Source organism: Dothidotthia symphoricarpi, assembly GCF_010015815.1.
Source record: "Dothidotthia symphoricarpi CBS 119687 unplaced genomic scaffold P153scaffold_14, whole genome shotgun sequence".
NCBI lineage: Eukaryota > Fungi > Ascomycota > Dothideomycetes > Pleosporales > Dothidotthiaceae > Dothidotthia > Dothidotthia symphoricarpi.
Window position 1 is genome coordinate 677,898 of NW_022985021.1, and position 17,207 is coordinate 695,104.

Below are 17,207 nucleotides of genomic sequence, written 5' to 3' on the forward strand. Positions count from 1 at the left end.
TCCGTAGCATGAAATGAAATGGCAGCGGTAGACACACTGCACACAATGAGAAGTCTTATGCATATCTACTTGCCCTACCTGTGCTCAAACCCATCTTCCACTTCAAATACCTACATTTACCGGCCCTTGCGGTGAGTAGCACTACACATTTGTTAAGTCTTTGACAACGTGCTCAACCGAGTTATCCCTCCGCAGGCTCCCAGTTATGTTGACATGAATGAGATCGATACGGTGTGCAGGATTACCGACTACACCGAAGCTCCATCTCACACTCAATCATTCGTTCAGGATGTCTTACGGAAGTTCAGAAGGAGATTAAGAAGACAGCATTGATTAGCGAAACATGACTTGAAATGGGATGAAGGAGGGCCGTTCTCAAAAAGGTAACTTCACCCAAAAAAGTATATTTTTATATCATACAGCGCTATCATACATGATCTCAATTCAATCCTTTTTGTCGCACACCTTGTGGAAGTCTTTGTGCGCTGCCGAACCCTTGCCAATCATCTTCTTGAACTGGTCAAACGGACAGCTTGCACCAGGCCCGCTCTGACATTCTAGAATAGGTCGTGGCGCCGTGTTCGCAATGAAGCGTACGAACTCTCCAGGACCATCGCCAGACGCTGCGCTTCGCTCACACGTCATCTTCTCCATACCAACATGGCCCAGGAACGGGATAAGGTCAGACATTTTCCACGCACGCGTCCAGTTGATGTGATCTGTAGGGAACTCCTCTGCGGCAGAGGATGAAGAGTTGAACAGACCGAGTGCTGTGGCGACAAAGGGGGGAACCTCGCGATGCGTGAAGGATAGGAAGAAGCGTTGCTCATCAGGCCAGCCACCGCCAGGCGCATCGTGCTTGCTGATGTGCGAGAAGAGCTCGGCTTGAGTCTGCAGCCAGGGGAAGCCGAGGTAAGACGAAAGTGGGTTCATCGGTCCAACCATATAGGCATACTTCAGGTCCCAGGCATACTCATATGCCATCCACTCTGCGTCTGTAAACAACGCACAGATTTCGGAGCGTTTGCCAACGATGGCACTTTCGTAACCGCAGAGCATCTGGAAGCCAACGACGTCATTAGGTGTAAGTTCGAAGGGCATCATGGGTGCAAGACGCTTAGAGACGCTCGCACCGTAGATGTTGATGAACTCCTTCTGCTCCTTGGTTCCTGGGTCCTTGTTGAAGGCCTGGCAGGATTTATGGGGAATGAGCGCTTCCATGGAGCCATTTTCGTTCTTGGTCACGCGAACGATTTCCATCTCTTCGCTGTGCGGAAAAGCCTTGATGAGGTTCTTGGCCGTGTCGTAAGTACGCGACTTCTTGTCTGTAAGAACACGCTGTGTATCGGGAATAAGATCCGGGTAGTGTTCCATGAAGTGTCTACCCATCTTCTCGGCGGCAACAGCGCCACTTGGTGTGAGGTCCTCGAGCTTGTCTTCCAAAATCGGGCTTTGCCATTTCTCCATAAAGGCTAGCGGACCGGACCAACCCTGACGTTGCTGTTCCAGTTTCCAGAGGAAAGGCTTGATGTACTCCGCGTACTCTTTGTCGTTGGCATAGATCGCGCCATGGCGGATGATGTACGATACAGCTGTGACTTCACAACCGACGGGCGCATTATGATCCAGGCCAAACCCAATAGCATCGAAGTAGGGTGATATTCCGGGGAGGTGGTGGAGAGCGTCGAATTTGTATCCTTGCGAGTGACCGAGAGGCTGAAGTGGTGTTTGTGTGGAGAAGAATGCCGGCAGGGCCGAGGCGGGTGCCGCCAATAGAAGAGCGATGGAGATCATCCTAGCAAAACACGACGCAGTGAGTGAGGAGCTGAGTTTCACACAATCAGATCACCCAAATCTGGGGGATGAGTGTAGAAGGGATGTCAAGAAGTTTGTTTTGACTTTCTGTTTTCCGTGACGTCAGCCCGTCGCGTGAAGGCGCGTGCGTTGCTAGTCGTGATGATGTGCCGCCCAGGCTTTTAGAGTTTCGCTGTCCCCCGTGTATCGAGGCAGGAGGTAGAGGAATAGACGGTCACAGATCTGTAATAACGAGAGCACTGTAGGACTGATGTGCGCTGCTGTTTCAATTGCACTATTGGTGTGATGTGCCAACGACAACACAGCTCGTTTGATCTGAGCTTGATGTGCCACTAGCCACTACGCAGGAAAGAAGAATCATGAGCGATTAATGTGAAAGGGGCTTGATGTCATTCGCACTTCAATCTGGGAAGTCGTGGTACACCTTGGCACAGGCTCGTCGTCGTTCCATTGAAAGACGCATTGACGGTGCGGTTCCATCCCGTTGCCGCAATGATCCTATCCTAAAGTACAAATCACGAACAGCTTTGCCATTCTAAGAGGTTTGTACGTCTATGCATCGTCCGTAGCTTTCAGTGTAAGACATATGACTAGTCTCTAAACGTGATGAGAACGCACACTACCTTGCACTGCGGAGAATACCATAGTCAATGCAACATCTCTTTCTCGCCAACCTCTTCAGGACCACCCCCAGTTCTATCGGCCAAAAAAACTCCAGGCTATCCACAGCGCATAGTCTTCACAGTCCCTACGCGAAAAGACTCGAGCGACGGCAAAAAAGAACTCCCCCGGGAAGGCTCGAACTTCCAGCCTCCAGATTTGCTTGTACTTGCGGACTAACAGTCTGACGCGCTAGCCAATTCTATATTTCGTTAGTATGGTGTCTGAGTTGCAATGACTCGGAGAAACTTACGCGCCACAGGGGAAAACCCAATTGAACCATTTGGTGAATGGAATTTGTTGAGGATTACGGCAAAAAGTTGGTAAATATCCAGACACGTTATTGCAAAGATATCAGTGCCATTGGCCTAAAATTCGGTCCCATTCGATGCAAACTGCGTGGGTCCCCGCGTTTGTGTGTCGGTGGATCGTGCTCGCTTATTGTGTTGTCTAGCCCGTTGGGGAATAAGATCCCACAAGCACATCAACCTGACACAGCTCCTCCAGTCGTCCAGCGACGAGCGATCAACTCTACTTTATAATCACCCTTACAGTCTGCTTGAATAACATGATTCTCCCGCCAATGAGAGACTATGGTTGGTCTGAGGCGTATATGAATGTGCATTCAAGTGTTTAATGCCATGCATGTAGGAAATCATCCGTCAAGACTCCATATCAAGCATGGCAGCAGCTGCGAATCGTGTGTGCCACAATAAAGACAGTGTTCAATTTGATCAAAGTAAAGTGAAAAGAGGGTGTACTAAAACGTCATGCTCCACCATTTTAGGCCAGCAACCCTCTACTTCTCCTCTAAGCCGGATGGAATGCAGAGGTAAGCGCATCGTCGCTCCTCGGCCCAAAATCTCAATCGCGCTCGTCGCGCTCTCCACTGCTGACATGCTTCTATCTCTGACATGCGTATAGCATACTTACCTCCTCGCTGATGCAAGGCCGATGTGATGAACGTTGCTTGCGACCAAATATAGACCCGGACGCTTGCAATTGAAGCAACTTCATACGCAGTGTATGCTGCGCGCAGAATGGCTTTCGTTGCCTGTCCCTAGTCGCGAGCAAGAGGCGATACTCATGTCGTTTTCGTTGTGATGCTGGCTGTAGCATTGCAGATCAAGTAATCATGTCCTGTCAAATCAGTCGCCCATGCAGGGCCTCGTGGTTAGCCTTTGACGATAAAAACGCGCCCAAAACAAAGGCGTAAACGATCAAGACGGACGCGAATACAGGGGAGGCTTTTGAAAACCCTGGGATGAGTGGACGCTGTCTTTTCGAGCCTTTCTTGCTGCTTTCCTAGCAGCGAAAGTGTTGGAAGAAGACAGGCCAGTTCCAGGGCGATCTTGCCGAACAGACAAAGGGGAGTCGTACCAGTTCACATCACTAAGCTGCAACTTCCTGGCACGCTGGTTGCTGCGGTTGTTGCCAGCTTTGTCGAGGCGCGGCTGCGCATATGGATTGGGAGTCTTGTCCAGACCTTGAGGAGTTTCAGTACGCTTCTTATTGGTGTTAGGCGAGAGAATATAAGAAAATGGTGTATCACCAGTGTCGTCAACGTCGTCTCGAGCTTCGTTGTAGTTCAGTACAAGGTTCTTGATTCGCTGCTGTTCCTCTTTTTCGGCTTGCTGCTTGCTGCGCATAGCAACGGCAAACGTAGAGTCTGAGGGCAAATCGATAGATCGTGCCTGCGTCTTGTTTCCGCGCTTGCTAAGAAGTGAGAACTTCATTGTGTTTCCCGGAGTAAATGGAACAGGCACATCGTTCACGCTGTCTTCTGGATTAGCTGTTGCCTCCCGAGCGCGACGCATCGGTAGTGGCACGTCAAACACGGGCTTGCGTTCGAATTTGCGCGAGTCCGCGCTCTCTGACATGAGCTTAGCCAGTTCACGATCGAAGTCAGCCTCAGCTTCAGGGTCGCGCTCGTCTTCTGGGCGCGTCACAACAATCTGCTCTTCCTCTTCGTCCGACGAAGCTTGTTTGACAGGCTCGTCGTCATCCGAGTCCTATGATTGGATTATCAGCATGCGAAGTATACAATATGTGGAGAAGAGAAATCACAGACCTGTTCATCTTCATCGGAGGACTTCTCGTCTCCTTCTGGTACCACCACGTCTTCGTCTTCAAGACCCTCAAGATCGTCATCGGAGGCAGAAAGATCTTCTTCATCAGGTTCAACTGCCTTGTCGGTTGCAGCCGTTTGGTAGTTCTGCTTGACGGCTTCGGCGAAAGCATGAGAGGCTTCGTCCAGGTCAGTAATCAATTTCCACTGTGGTCGCGTAAGATTGTATGCGTCTTGCACGATAAACTCTACATCCATTGGCAGAGACTCTTTCAAGCAAACGTAGTACTGGAAGTATGTCAGGAAAAAGTCGAGCTTCTTCTTCGCTGCACCCTTGTCGTAGTACATGCCGCATGTCTCGAGCAGACTGCACACCAGACGAATGCGGAAGTAGTCATCTGGGAGGTCAAGCGGGTTGTAAAGTCCTGGACGGGCGTAGCCTCCCTCCCAGCCGTAGTTCAAGAGTTTATACAAGGTATCGAAGATAAGAGGGGAGTCGACTAATCGATAGAGGTATAGCTCGCCAAGATACTTGATCTCTGCAATCCTTCGTTGGTTGAACTTGAAGTCGTTCAGCTCGAGTCCGAAGGTAATGGACTCTAGAAGGTCATCGATGACCGAAATTGCAAAGTCTTGATGGTATCGATGGATTGTTCCAAGAATAACAGCCAACAGGTGGATGTTGCTGTATTTGACCTTTCCGGGCTTCGAAAAGACCTTGTGCAGGAGATCGACTATTTCTGGTTCCTCCCAATGCATCTTGCGGATTTGCTTGACAGACTTGTCCAACGTGCGACGGGTGAGGTCCTGATACATCATCTTGCGAAGAAACAGCTCTATTGGCGTGCGCTCTTTCTGCTCAATAGCCGCACGTTCTGGCGGATTGACGTAGTAGATGGCATTTTCAATCAACATGCGCTCTTGTTGACCAAGAACCTGAGCACCCTTTTTCCGTTGGAGTGTTTCCAAAAATGAAGCCATACGAGGAGAGGTTTCTGGGTTGCGAAGGAGATATCGCCCACAGTTCTCCAACAGGTTGCAAATGATCTCAATGTTCATTCTTGAAAACTCATCCAAGCTGACTTTGAGGCAATGGAAGATGACATGCTCCGGGACCACACCAAACTTGGTCAACTCCGCGAGGTAGCGCACATTCTGTGTCCGCACCTGTCCAAGGAAGTCCTTGGATTTACGTCGCTGCAGGCTTCTAAACTCATCATCGAGGTACGAAACCAGGCCTTGAGAGATGTCTGGCATGTATTTACCGAGGGTTGCGATAAGCCTGGAATACAGAGGCAACAAGTCGGAACGGCCCTTTGGTATATCCTGAACAGCTTTGATGAGACGGTTGCGAGACGCTTTGGAGTTTAGAAAGCAAAAGTCCATGGCGGTCTGATCCACTGCATCCTTGGTGTTGAGCTCAGGTAATCTAGCAAGAATAGCATCCACCTGTGCTCCGACAGACTTGTTCGCGATAGCAGTGGACTGATCGTCTGCTTCGGCGGTTTTTGCTTCAGTAGCGGCGACCTCTGTTGCGTCTTTATCCCCTGCGTCCGGTTTGGTCTCAATCTTCTTGCCCACCTGCTCATCGCTGTCGACTTTTTTCTTAGAGGGAGCTTCGAGGAGAATTCCAGGGACTCGGTCTTTCAAGTCGATCAGGTTCTCGTAGAAGCGGCGTTCGTCCTCGTCTTCCCATAGTCCAGAACCGTCGCTCTGACCTCGCAAATATTCGCCTGTCTTGACCAAGCCAATGGCACCATCACCAGTGTTTCCGCTACCGTCCTTCTCTTTCAAATCCGGCATATCCACACCTAGTGCATCAGACAATACTTGAGCATTGGCGACCAATCGCTCCTGGACTTTCAGTTGCTTTTCATAGTTGGCCTGCCGATCTTCGAACACCTCCCCAGACTTGACGTAGGCTTCAGCATTCTTACGACTCTGAGCCGCCAGGTGCTTTTGGTCGCGCAACAAGTGTAATTTGACGTCCTCGAAATAGCGCGTGAGAATGTTTGCAAAGCGCTGTTGTAGCTCTGGAGACACAATGGGAGGGTCTTTGCTGGGCGTTTCGTCGTCCGTGGATGATGTGTCTCCGTTCTTCTCCGCAGTGGTTGTGCCATCTTCGTTCACAGTTTTACGACCCTCTGTGGAAGACGTCTTTGTTCCAAGAACATCCCAAGCGAAGGCCTTGACGAAGATGACCACCAAAGGCAGGTTGACATGATCCCTGTCGTGGCCCAGCATATCCTTCAACACTTCCAAAGGAAATGGCTCAGCATCCGCGTTCTCTGCTCGTGCCCTGGCTTTGTTTGGCCCCTCGACGAGCTTGCCATTGTCCTTGCTCTTGACTGCCTCCTCGGGTCGAGCTACGTCATCCAGGCTCCGCAAAACTCCCACAAGCCACAGCTCGGTAGCCACGCGCAACAACACACGCTGGCGAGCCAGACGCTCCTTCTCTTCTCGGTCACGGACCTCCTGCGCCAAAGTCTTCAGGTGAGATTTGTCCGGCGTGGCCAGCCCTCTGCCGACGTACCATGCGATGTATGCAGTAAAGTCTGTGGGCCCGAAGCGCTGGTGGAGGGCGCTGATGATCTCGACACCTGCCGCAATCTCGCCGGGAGTCTTGAGCTTGCAAAGACCCTCGTAGCAGGCGGAGATGATCTCGGAGAGGTATTTGTGGAGCGATAGCGTTCGGATCTCTTGGAGGAACTGGGCTTGTGCGGGCGCGTTGACGGCGGTTCGTAGGCGCTTTATGAAGGCCGTGTTCTTCTTCATGGAAGAGTCGAGGGAGCCGTGCACGGGGAAGACATCTGCGTCAAGTGTGAGCGCAGAGGCTGGTGGGGTGCATGCTGGGCGCATACCTTGCTCGCCATCCCACGCTCTGAAATTGAGCTCTCGAAGCTCTCCTGCATATTGTCAGTGTGATATAGCTTGGTTCAGAAGGCTAAACACACGCTTCCTATGCCTCTCCATGGCGGGGTTGGCGGCCTTGCGACTGCGGAGGGGCGAGTGGTGATAGCACGGATCGGCTACGATATGCGCACATGGAAAACCGGAAGAATATCAGGCGCGACTTTTGCAAGCATTTGATCCGAGACAGCTGGGCAAGCTCGCGATAGAGCGAAAGTATTCGTGAGTGTCAGTATCAGTACAGCGGGCGTGGAAATTGCTGCTGTTTGCGGCCTGTTGGAGGGTTTGTGATTCTGCAGGTACAAGTTCCGCGTTCCTTATCGAGTCTGTGCGCCGTTACGCGCTTTCGGGGAACTGCACGTGACCCAAGTGACGCGATGAGTTCATGTGCTTACAACGCGGAGAGCAGAACATGTCTAAGGCTCACTTGTCAAACTGTGTTTGACTTTGCTTCTCTACACAATATGACCAAAGATGACCGTTATTCCGTCAAAAGCAAACACTCAATATCCCTGTACTTGTCTGAGACGCCCGATACGAGACAGATAACGTGAAGAAGAAAACATGCGTCCGTAATTGTCACGTTTTCTCAAATGTACCGTGGTTCATTGTCGTGATGTTGGAACGCAAGACACACACGCCCAGCTTCTAGCGTACCGTTGTGCAAACCTTCCGTGTGGGAGGCTTTGAGCCATCGACGCCTTGCCACCTCCATTTCGGCAAAACCAAGCGGCACGGCTTGGTACATGGCCTGGATGAAAAAGGAGGTATTGCCCTCTTGGCGCTTTCATGCCTTGCGAATCAATTGAAAACGCTGTTTTGTATGAAGGTACTGATTTGCGGGATGCAGTGAAATCACTGAATGTCGTGCGAAACGACAAGCAGAATATCGAGCAGCGGAAGAGGAAGGCGTATGCAGGTTTCATACAAATTCGATCTTATCACACCCGCATCATGGATCAGGGGTAAGACTGACGTTGCTACGAATCTTGTTAGTGTCTGCGCCAGTAAAAGAACTACTACTAATTTCAACCTAAACCAAAACATATTAGTGCTATATGCAAGAGGTAACGAAAATGAAGGCTAGGAAGACCAAGTTGCCAAGTCTCATATAGAGCTAGGACTCTTGGGTTACAGTTCTATTACTCTTAGAAACGAATTTTCCCCGGTAGGATTATACTTAGCATGAAATATTTCGCGACTATTTTGCTTAATATTAAGTTGGTATCAAAACGCTTTAAGAATGTTACAGCAAGCGTGGTCTCGACCTAATAGCGGTTCGACGTTTGCCAGTCCCAGCGACATAAACGTGATGTCAATAAGGTCAATTAGTCTCATACAATTATCCAATATTGTGGTCACGATCGGAGATATAGCCGAAACCGGATATTCGAGCACACATACATCCCACTGCAACTGCCAAGAAAGCTGGTAAGGGTAACAGTTATCCATTAAGCACTGTTCTTACTCCGCATGGAGTATGCCATCTTGTTTACACGTAGCCTTCCTGAGTCTCAACCCTCTCTTAAGTCCCAATGTAAGCACCAGACAAGTGCCAAACATACAAAACAGTACCCAGGGTCTATCGACTAACCACAATACGACAGCCACATCACTGCCGTGCCATGTCCCTCCGGGACTGTGCCCGAAGAATGTATACTCTTCCGAGTAGAAGATTCGTGGAAGTATTCGAAAGCTCGCAGTATCTGCTCAGACAAACGTCAGCTACAACACATCGGTGTCTGGAGAACCTCAAAGCACTTACCATGATCACTTCCAATTCTCTTACTATGCCTCCACCACCACGTCTTCAGCATATCACTGCTGAACTGCGGCCCTGTGCTCCAAAAGATAGTAAGGTACGGAAACACCAAATTCCAGTTCCTTCCCACCAGCATAGTTGTCATCTCCAGCAGTATCGGATGCCTAGGTGCACTCGCCATCAAATCATTGTTCACCCCCAGCGGGCTCGCCTCCGGCCACCACGCCGAAAACTGCAACAACGGATCCAACGGCCTTCGACACGCGATATCGAGGTCCATATACACACCGCCAAAATGGTACAGCGCGAAATACTTCAGCGCGTCGACGCACTGGATCGGATATGTGTAACCATCGTATGTGGGCAGGAACCAGGGGTATTCTGTCTCGATGAACTTATGCGCAGCTGTAGCGTTCCAGATGCGGATATCGTAGGTAGGGTTGAACTTTCGACAGAGCTCTGGGGCATGCGAGCGCGATGTGCTTGGAAGGGAGGGGGTGCCGTTGCGGTGATGATAGAGGTCTGCGAAGTAGATGAAGTGGATGGTGCGTGGGATGGAAGGGGTAGGCAAGGACGTGTTGTAATCGAAGTTTAGGAGTGCTTCGCCATTTGTCCGCGATACGTTTAGGGCGCTTGTGTAGGATGGTGGGAAGTCGGAAAAGGAGATCTGGAGGTGCGAGAGTGCGCGTTGGAAGACGTACTGGCGTCTGGTGTAGTAGGTGGCGAGGAGGAGGGGGATAACGATGGCAGTGTTGATCAAGACAGTGCGCGCTCGCATGATGAAGTGGAGTTGCATGAACACTGATCAGGAGGGATTGAATAAAGCGGATGATGGGTAGCCAAGGTCACTCTGAATATCAATTATTGGTATTGAGATGCTATATACGACGTATAGGCGTATCAACTGACAGCACCATCATATCCACTTGTCGGTGACTGTTTTCTGCCGTGTCGTCCTCGAACTAATCCCGCTGAACGTTTGTGCTGTTCCGTCCATGATCAAGGGGGTTGTATCGCATTTGCGTTAGGTAAATGTAGCTGGAATTATGTAATTGGGTGTGCCATAAGGCAGATATTTCAGAGGATACGAGATGAATGTTAGCGTAAGGTTGTTTACTCTTGTGACATGTCTACAAAACCCGAGCGTAGGTATGTGCCGCGCGTTCAACGTGGATGGGGTGGAGATAGGCGTGCCATTCTCTCGTGTTTGCACAGAGATGTGTGGCTATGCAACGTTTCAGCTCACAATCACACCTAGGACATCCATGACAGATAGAATGTTTGGTAGGTATTCCATAGACTCTGCGCTCGGGTGTTGTGGACAGGAAGAAGGTTGTGGGGTACTGTATTTCGCACAGTGAAGGATTACAATAGTGAACCTGGCGATTGAACAAAACCCCTCCTTCACAAACCGAGTTTTGTCTAGTCTGTAGAGCCTAATAGGCAGTGAGACACTGTTAAGAACTTTGGAATGTTTAGAAGAGTTCTCCTAAGCCCAGCGATATACGTTTCGGCCACATGAAGTCCTTGATCAAATGCTATCGTTAGAGCCAACACAAGGGAGGCTTGATTTGAAGCTGAAAATCAACGACTCAGATGACAACTAGATAATAGATTACTCGCACAAGCAAGGGCGTTTGAGTCCAACCAAGTGAGCACTCTAGTAACGCTAAGACTATTAAAGTAGATATTGAGTGAGTAGCTGCATTACAAGCCTAGTCTGCATTACAAGCCCAGTAGGTATCACGTTTAGATGAGCAAGAGGTCAAGAAAGCAGCAGCAGAAGCTCTTAAGAACAACTCTCTGTGCGCTAAGTAACAAACATGACATTAAGTAATGTGGTGAGCTTAGGTGGGATCGGCGAGTACTACATGCTGTCAAAAAGTATGTAGCAGAGCTTAGGTATTCTGCACAGCCTGGCAACGAGAGTGGGACTTTCCTCCTGCGCACACAGTGTGAGCCTTCTGTAAGTAGTAACTATATTTCAGAAGGCGGTTGTAGCCCTCTCATATCCAGTCTGGATTATCTTCAACTGAGTCAGACACCCCATGTAATGCAAGCTTTCAAGCATTCTCCGAATATCTACTTTTCTGGACGTGAAGGTTTGGCAAGGCTAAGAAGTGTATTGCAATAATACTTTGGTTGATCCATAGCGTTCTCACTACAGAATATGCCAAGAAAGGTCAGCACATAATAGCGTAGCAAGAAAGTAGTTTACGTGTGGAAGTTAAGTGAAACACGAATCACCGATATCTTAGTCGCGCCTCTTCAGCTCTAGAAAACTCTTCCCGAGCTCGAACGTTCGGAGGATACGGCCACCGACGATAAAAAATGCTCCTCTTACTTGCCCGTTTCGTGCGTTGACACTTATAGAGAGAGAGAGCTCTCCTTGCCATGTGTCAAGAACGTGGTACAGTCTGTTCGGCCGGTTGATTGTTATCGCGTTCTTCCCGTGTGATCGCACAGACTTGACTCCTACAGACAACGGCACCTGCAGTGATAGGTTTCGGTTCTTCACCCGATAGGATGAGGTGGTTCTCGGGGGAAAAACGATAGAGTCGCCGTCAATATAGTGAGTTGAGACTCATGACGATTTTCCAGCCTAAAACTTGAACGGTAACCATTCAGAGCCAGTCGGACGCGAACATCTATGTGCTGTACTGGGCGGCGTGCCAAACCTTCTGCACATCTCCCAATACGTCTCTCAGACGATTTAAAAAACCGTTGATTGACCCCAACGACATGATGGCCTCGATGCCATCATCTCTCATGAGCTCTTTGACAGCCTGGACTAACAAATAGTCTTCGACACTCTTTTCTTGGTCGTGCAGTACTAACAGAATTATACCTCGCAGAAAGCTGTCTTTGTTAGGTTTAGTACGCTATTAGTACTTGATTCATGGAAATTCAACCCATAAGTTACAACTGAATCAGGACATGACGTCAGCTGAAACTCAAAGCACCTCAGTTAATTCAGAGCGGCTTTTAGTCTACCACCACGTCTCGCAACAGAGCTCACATGATGAGACTTGGCATAGATTAGCTAGTTAAAGCAATCACGTGATGGAGTTCCGTCGCGAGACGTGGTGGTCGTGTTCGCCTACGACCGCTTTCCGATTGTATGGGCGATAACACAACATCACCAATCGCGGATCGCTCTCAGCCTCAGTACGGAACGCATGTCTATACAAAGCGTTTTCGGGAGAGGAGGTTGCTGTAGTGCAACATTGCTTAACGCAATATGACAACACGAAGACGCAGCGGAGAAGCCCCTAGCAAGCGGCGCGTGGTCAACAGGTTTTCTGTCTCATGGGTGTTGAATCTTGGGTTCGCCATTCGGCGGGGAATCTGTAAGCGACTCCACTATGACCTCGTATCAGATTCTTCCACTGGTCTTAGCGCTCCATCCCGTTTCGACGTGACGGCGGCTGCAGAATAGGGGATTACAGCCAAGCTTGCTTCCGTGGTTGTTTTCGCGGGTGTCAGATCTGACAGTCAGCCCTGACCGCGAAAGCTGGAGGGGATAGATATACCGACGACCGGTAATGAGGGTATGAAGCTTGTCTAGTCACAATTGGCTGAGGAAGGTGTCATCCTCGGGAGTATGCTGCTGCCCAACCCCTGTACGAAATCAATGCGTTTGGCGACTTGGCACACGAACCGGCAACGGAAGGGCGGCAAAAGAAAGCGAAACGCCCCCTTCCAGAATGATGGCATTTTGCATGCAGTGAGCAGTAGCATATTGAGCAAATTTTCCACAAACAACGTTGTTCCGCTGACGACGCACGCCACTCTTTGAATCGCAGTGGTTTCCCAACCTCAAACTCGCCTACAAAGACACTCCCAATACAGTAAATAGCAGATAATAGGGATCGTGGTGGCCAAATCATGCGAAACCGAACAAGCAGGGGCCATGCTGTCTCAGACAGCTAGCTGCAGACACAACCAAAATAGTTCTGCTAGCGCTTCTCGTAGCCATTCATGCATGTCACGGCGGTGTTTGGGGTGGAGACGGCGCGGCCAGCTTGCCCGAATTGGCCAACTACCCCTGGCGATGATCGCAGTGAGCTCGTATAAGCTAACGGCCTTAGTTCTCCCGCGCCCTCAGTTTGGCCCTGTACAAACCAACCCGACTCCCTCGTGCTTTGAGTTCCTCTTTCTTCCACAGGCGCTTCTTCCTGCACATCTTCATACTGCAGATCTGCAATTAATGATATTGTAGACATCTTTGCTTATCTTGTTCCGACCCCTCACACTCGTTTACCTGAGCATTGCACACCTGCACCCCGTTATTACCGTTGTCGACCCTACCAATCGTAGTTTATCCACCTTCACCTTTCTTTTGGAACCGTATTTCGCCTCGGTACCAACGTCGATCTTCCAACATCGCGCAATACGCACGGCTTTCTATCGCCGAGGGACTGCACCTGCACCCTTCTACGATCGCTGCGCGCTGTTTGTAGCCATCGCGAGACGCCCCCTTTCGACAGCGTTAGGCGTGTTCGACTCGATCGGTCCCATCCCGCTATAACGACACAAATTTACCCCATCCTTCACCATGGTGTGGCACGAGGTCATGGGCATCTTTGCCCGAGCAGATAGTAGCATACCAGACATCGACGACCCTTGGCCGGTCAAGGATGTAAGTCTCGTAGTTGAACGAGAAAAACGCAATAACTGACTCTGATAGATTGTATACACCTCCATCGTCGGCGCTGTCATGCTTGCCGCTTTGCTCGAGTGGTTTCTCTGGGTTGCTGCCTTTCTGTACTGCATCGTCAAGGTCTTTCAAAAGGCCGAGACAATCAGCGTCCGCATCCTTGCTGTATTCTTTGGGATTCTTTTCTTCTGCCTCCGGTAAGCTCCATTATCTAGTCGCTCCTGCGAGACGCAACTGACAGCAGCAGTGCCATCTTCCTTCCCATCATGGTTGTTACGCTGCCCCTGCCTGCCCAGGTCGTTAAGTACTTCCCGCAAAACATGGTCGACTTCCTGCAATGGTTCGCTTTCTGGTCCTTCGCTGGTCTTCTGACAATTCCCTGGTTGTTCTGTGTCTACCAACTCGTCACCCACTCCGTTGGTCGATCCAGGAGGATCAAATCGGTTCTTGATGAGGCTTCCGCACCCAAGGTCGTCATTATCATGCCCTGCTACCAAGAAATTCCGGAAATTCTTCTCCGTACTTGCGACTCTCTGGTTGACTGCGAGTACCCTCCGTCCTGCCTGCACATCTTCCTCTCTTTCGACGGAGATGCCGAGGATGAACTCTACTTGAACACCATCGAGAAGCTCGGTGTACCGTTGACTCTCGACTCCTACCCCAAGTCCATCGATGTCATCTACCGCAGCTGTCGTATCACCATTTCTCGATTCCCCCACGGTGGCAAGCGTCACTGCCAAAAGAGGACCTTCAAGCTCATTGACAAGATCTATGCCGAGTACCTCAAGCGCAACGACAACCTTTTCGTGCTCTTCATCGATTCCGATTGTATTCTTGACAAGACCTGCATCCAGAACTTCATGTACGAAATGGAGCTCAAGCCTGGTAGCAAGAAGAACATGTTGGCTCAAACTGGTGTCATCACGTCGACAACCGAGAAGAATTCGCTCATCACCCTGCTTCAAGATATGGAGTACGTCCACGGCCAACTTTTCGAACGTTCAGTCGAGTCTGGTTGCGGTGCTGTCACCTGTCTGCCCGGTGCCCTGACTATGCTTCGATTCTCCGCTTTCCGAAGGATGGCCAAGTACTACTTCGCTGACAAGGCCGAGCAATGTGATGACCTCTTCGACTACGGAAAGTGCCATTTGGGTGAGGATCGTTGGTTGACGCATTTGTTCATGATTGGCGCAAAGGAGCGATACCAAATTCAGATGAACACTGGAGCTTTCTGCAAGACCGAGGCCGTGCAAACCTACCAATCTCTACTCAAGCAGCGTCGTCGATGGTTCTTGGGTTTTATCACCAACGAGGTTTGCATGTTGACGGACATTCGTCTCTGGAAACGCTACCCTATCCTCCTTATTGTTCGATTCATGCAGAACACCATCCGAACAACTGCGCTGCTCTTCTTCATCTTGGTCCTCTCTCTCATCACGACTTCCCAGAGGATTGCCAACCTTCCGGTTGGTTTCATCGCCATCTCTCTCGGACTAAACTGGCTTCTCATGTTGTACTTTGGCGCTAAGCTCGGTCGCTACAAGATTATGTTGTACCCCATCATGTTCGTCATCAACCCCTTCTTCAACTGGGTATACATGGTTTACGGTATCTTCACCGCTGGTCAGCGTACATGGGGTGGTCCTCGTGCCGACGCCGGTACCGCTGATACCAAGACATCTCCCCAGCAGGCTATTGAGCAGGCTGAAGCTGCTGGTGACGACCTGAACGTTGTTCCCGAAACCTTCAAGGCTTCAGCGGCGGCTGCCAAGGGTCGTCCAGCTGCTGTGCCCCTTCAACCTGGAGACAACATCGATGGACGTTTCGCCGCTGCCGAGCAGATGTCGAACGGATGGTACCAACAAGGAAACGACTCTGGTTACACTCTGCCCAACACACTGCCCCGCAATCCCAACGTTCCTCACGTTCCCCTGCACCCGCGCTCATCTATGGACTCGTTCGTTTCAGGCACCTCCGCAAACAACTCCATCTACATGCCCCGTCGTGTCGAGAGTTTCATGGATCCTGAGGATGCGCGTATCTACCACAAGACCCAGCAAACACAAAAACCTGCCGGTGGAGCTTTCTTCGAGGAAGCACGCCAGGGACCATATGAAGTGGGAACGGCTTCGGGCAAATCCCCATACGAAGAGTCTGTAGCGTCCGTGTCTGAAGAGTCTGTATACTATTCGAAGCAACCTTCAAGACCTCAACAATCACGCATGAACAGCGATGGCGGTCATGTTGCCTCTGGTCCCCATGCCCCAAGCACAAACTCGCCTCTTTCCGCCGAGTACGGACAGAGCGGGCTTGAGGCACCAAGGGCTGCGTACAACCAAAACGACCAGGGCTCGAGCGGCCGCAGTGGACGTAGTCCCCTCGCACGCCAAAGCTACGTCCGCACCGCTCCGGGTGAAGACAACGGATACGAGCTGCAACAACCACAAGCAAGCAGTCTGATGCGCGATGTCTCCCCCGCACCAATGGGCCAGTCTCAGGGACAGCCAGGTCACTCGCGAGGCGACTCGGAGGAATCGAAGCAGCGGAAGAGACTTACCAAGGATCGCAAGTAAACGCTTCTTCGTTTGCGACTTTCACTTTCTTCAATCCCTCTTCCTAACTATGCACCCAAAACATCCATAATGGGTGAAAGGCGCCGGAGTCTGCTTTCTTCTCACTTTCGTTTGCATGGCTTCATGGGGGCGTTTCAGCAAGTCGCTGCCGTACTCATCACATCATGCGCTTTGTCTTTGTACATACTTGTAACATTTGGGGAGAGGTTGCTATGGTCGATTCATCGCATTACGGTACGGTACGACTTGATCATCAATGACGATTCTGTTTTTTTCTCTCTCTTTCTCTCATCGCCTTTGAAGAATGACATACGTATCCCATCGCTACGGGCCTTTTGGGTATTTTGTGTGAGGGAACCCCGGTTTGGGAAGAACCGCATGTCTGGAGTAATGTTTAGAAAAATCAATTGCTATGTTCAATCTGTGTTGCCACTTGTGTCTGTGATTCCGTGATGATCTACACGGTAGGAGGATAATAGAGTTGCGTCGGTGTTTGTAGTTGATTCCTATGTGCGTTACCGGGTCGCAAGTTTCTCGGCCGCGTGCCGACCACAACCGGGATCGTTCGGCGCAGAAAGAGAGTTTGTCACCGAATTTGAGTTCGGCGGACCGAGTCCAAGCTCTTCCCGCCTATTGAGTTCAACGCAGTATTAGACTTGAGCTAACAACAAGAGCTGTCTAGGTACTAATCTCCACCGTTCAAACCATGTACACACGCACGCACACGTACAGACATACGTAAACGCACACGTACACGCA

General features: G+C 50.4%; 4 protein-coding genes across 4 annotated transcripts; 1 reads left to right on the plus strand and 3 right to left on the minus strand.

Annotated features, from left to right (window-relative positions):
* Positions 1–388: 388 nt before the first annotated feature.
* On the minus strand, positions 389–2,175 carry P153DRAFT_368280 (histidine acid phosphatase-like protein). The gene has a single exon (XM_033668475.1). The coding sequence runs from the start codon at positions 1,792–1,794 to the stop codon at positions 445–447; it is 1,350 nt and encodes a 449-aa protein (XP_033522107.1). The 5' UTR covers positions 1,795–2,175; the 3' UTR covers positions 389–444.
* A 1,520-nt stretch (positions 2,176–3,695) lies between these two features.
* Positions 3,696–7,516, minus strand: P153DRAFT_387450 (ARM repeat-containing protein; the record flags this gene model as incomplete). Its single annotated transcript, XM_033670648.1, has 4 exons — positions 3,696–4,487; positions 4,547–7,353; positions 7,405–7,449; positions 7,498–7,516. The coding sequence occupies 4 exons, from the start codon at positions 7,514–7,516 to the stop codon at positions 3,696–3,698; spliced, it is 3,663 nt and encodes a 1,220-aa protein (XP_033522108.1).
* Positions 7,517–8,778: 1,262 nt separating this feature from the next.
* Positions 8,779–10,066, minus strand: P153DRAFT_368283 (glycosyltransferase family 32 protein). The gene is made up of 2 exons (XM_033668476.1): positions 9,219–10,066; positions 8,779–9,159 (listed from the first exon to the last, which is right to left on the minus strand). Exons 1-2 carry the CDS (start codon positions 9,991–9,993, stop codon positions 8,918–8,920), a joined length of 1,017 nt encoding a protein of 338 aa, XP_033522109.1. The 5' UTR covers positions 9,994–10,066; the 3' UTR covers positions 8,779–8,917.
* A 3,263-nt stretch (positions 10,067–13,329) lies between these two features.
* P153DRAFT_398302 (glycosyltransferase family 2 protein) lies at positions 13,330–16,866 on the plus strand. Its single transcript, XM_033671631.1, has 3 exons — positions 13,330–13,857; positions 13,906–14,072; positions 14,123–16,866. The coding sequence occupies exons 1-3, from the start codon at positions 13,774–13,776 to the stop codon at positions 16,446–16,448; spliced, it is 2,577 nt and encodes an 858-aa protein (XP_033522110.1). The 5' UTR covers positions 13,330–13,773; the 3' UTR covers positions 16,449–16,866.
* Positions 16,867–17,207: the final 341 nt, after the last annotated feature.

Excerpts from the sequence above, each read along its gene's own strand:
- P153DRAFT_368280 (XM_033668475.1), bottom strand. The coding sequence starts at position 1,794 with ATGATCTCCATCGCTCTTCTATTGGCGGCACCCGCCTCGGCCCTGCCG.
- P153DRAFT_368283 (XM_033668476.1), bottom strand. The coding sequence starts at position 9,993 with ATGCGAGCGCGCACTGTCTTGATCAACACTGCCATCGTTATCCCCCTC. Across the intron at positions 9,160-9,218 it reads GAGAATTGGAAGTGATCATG|ATACTGCGAGCTTTCGAATA; the intron begins GTAAGTGCTTTG and ends TTGTCTGAGCAG.
- P153DRAFT_398302 (XM_033671631.1), top strand. The coding sequence starts at position 13,774 with ATGGTGTGGCACGAGGTCATGGGCATCTTTGCCCGAGCAGATAGTAGC. Across the intron at positions 13,858-13,905 it reads ACCCTTGGCCGGTCAAGGAT|ATTGTATACACCTCCATCGT; the intron begins GTAAGTCTCGTA and ends TGACTCTGATAG. Across the intron at positions 14,073-14,122 it reads ATTCTTTTCTTCTGCCTCCG|TGCCATCTTCCTTCCCATCA; the intron begins GTAAGCTCCATT and ends TGACAGCAGCAG.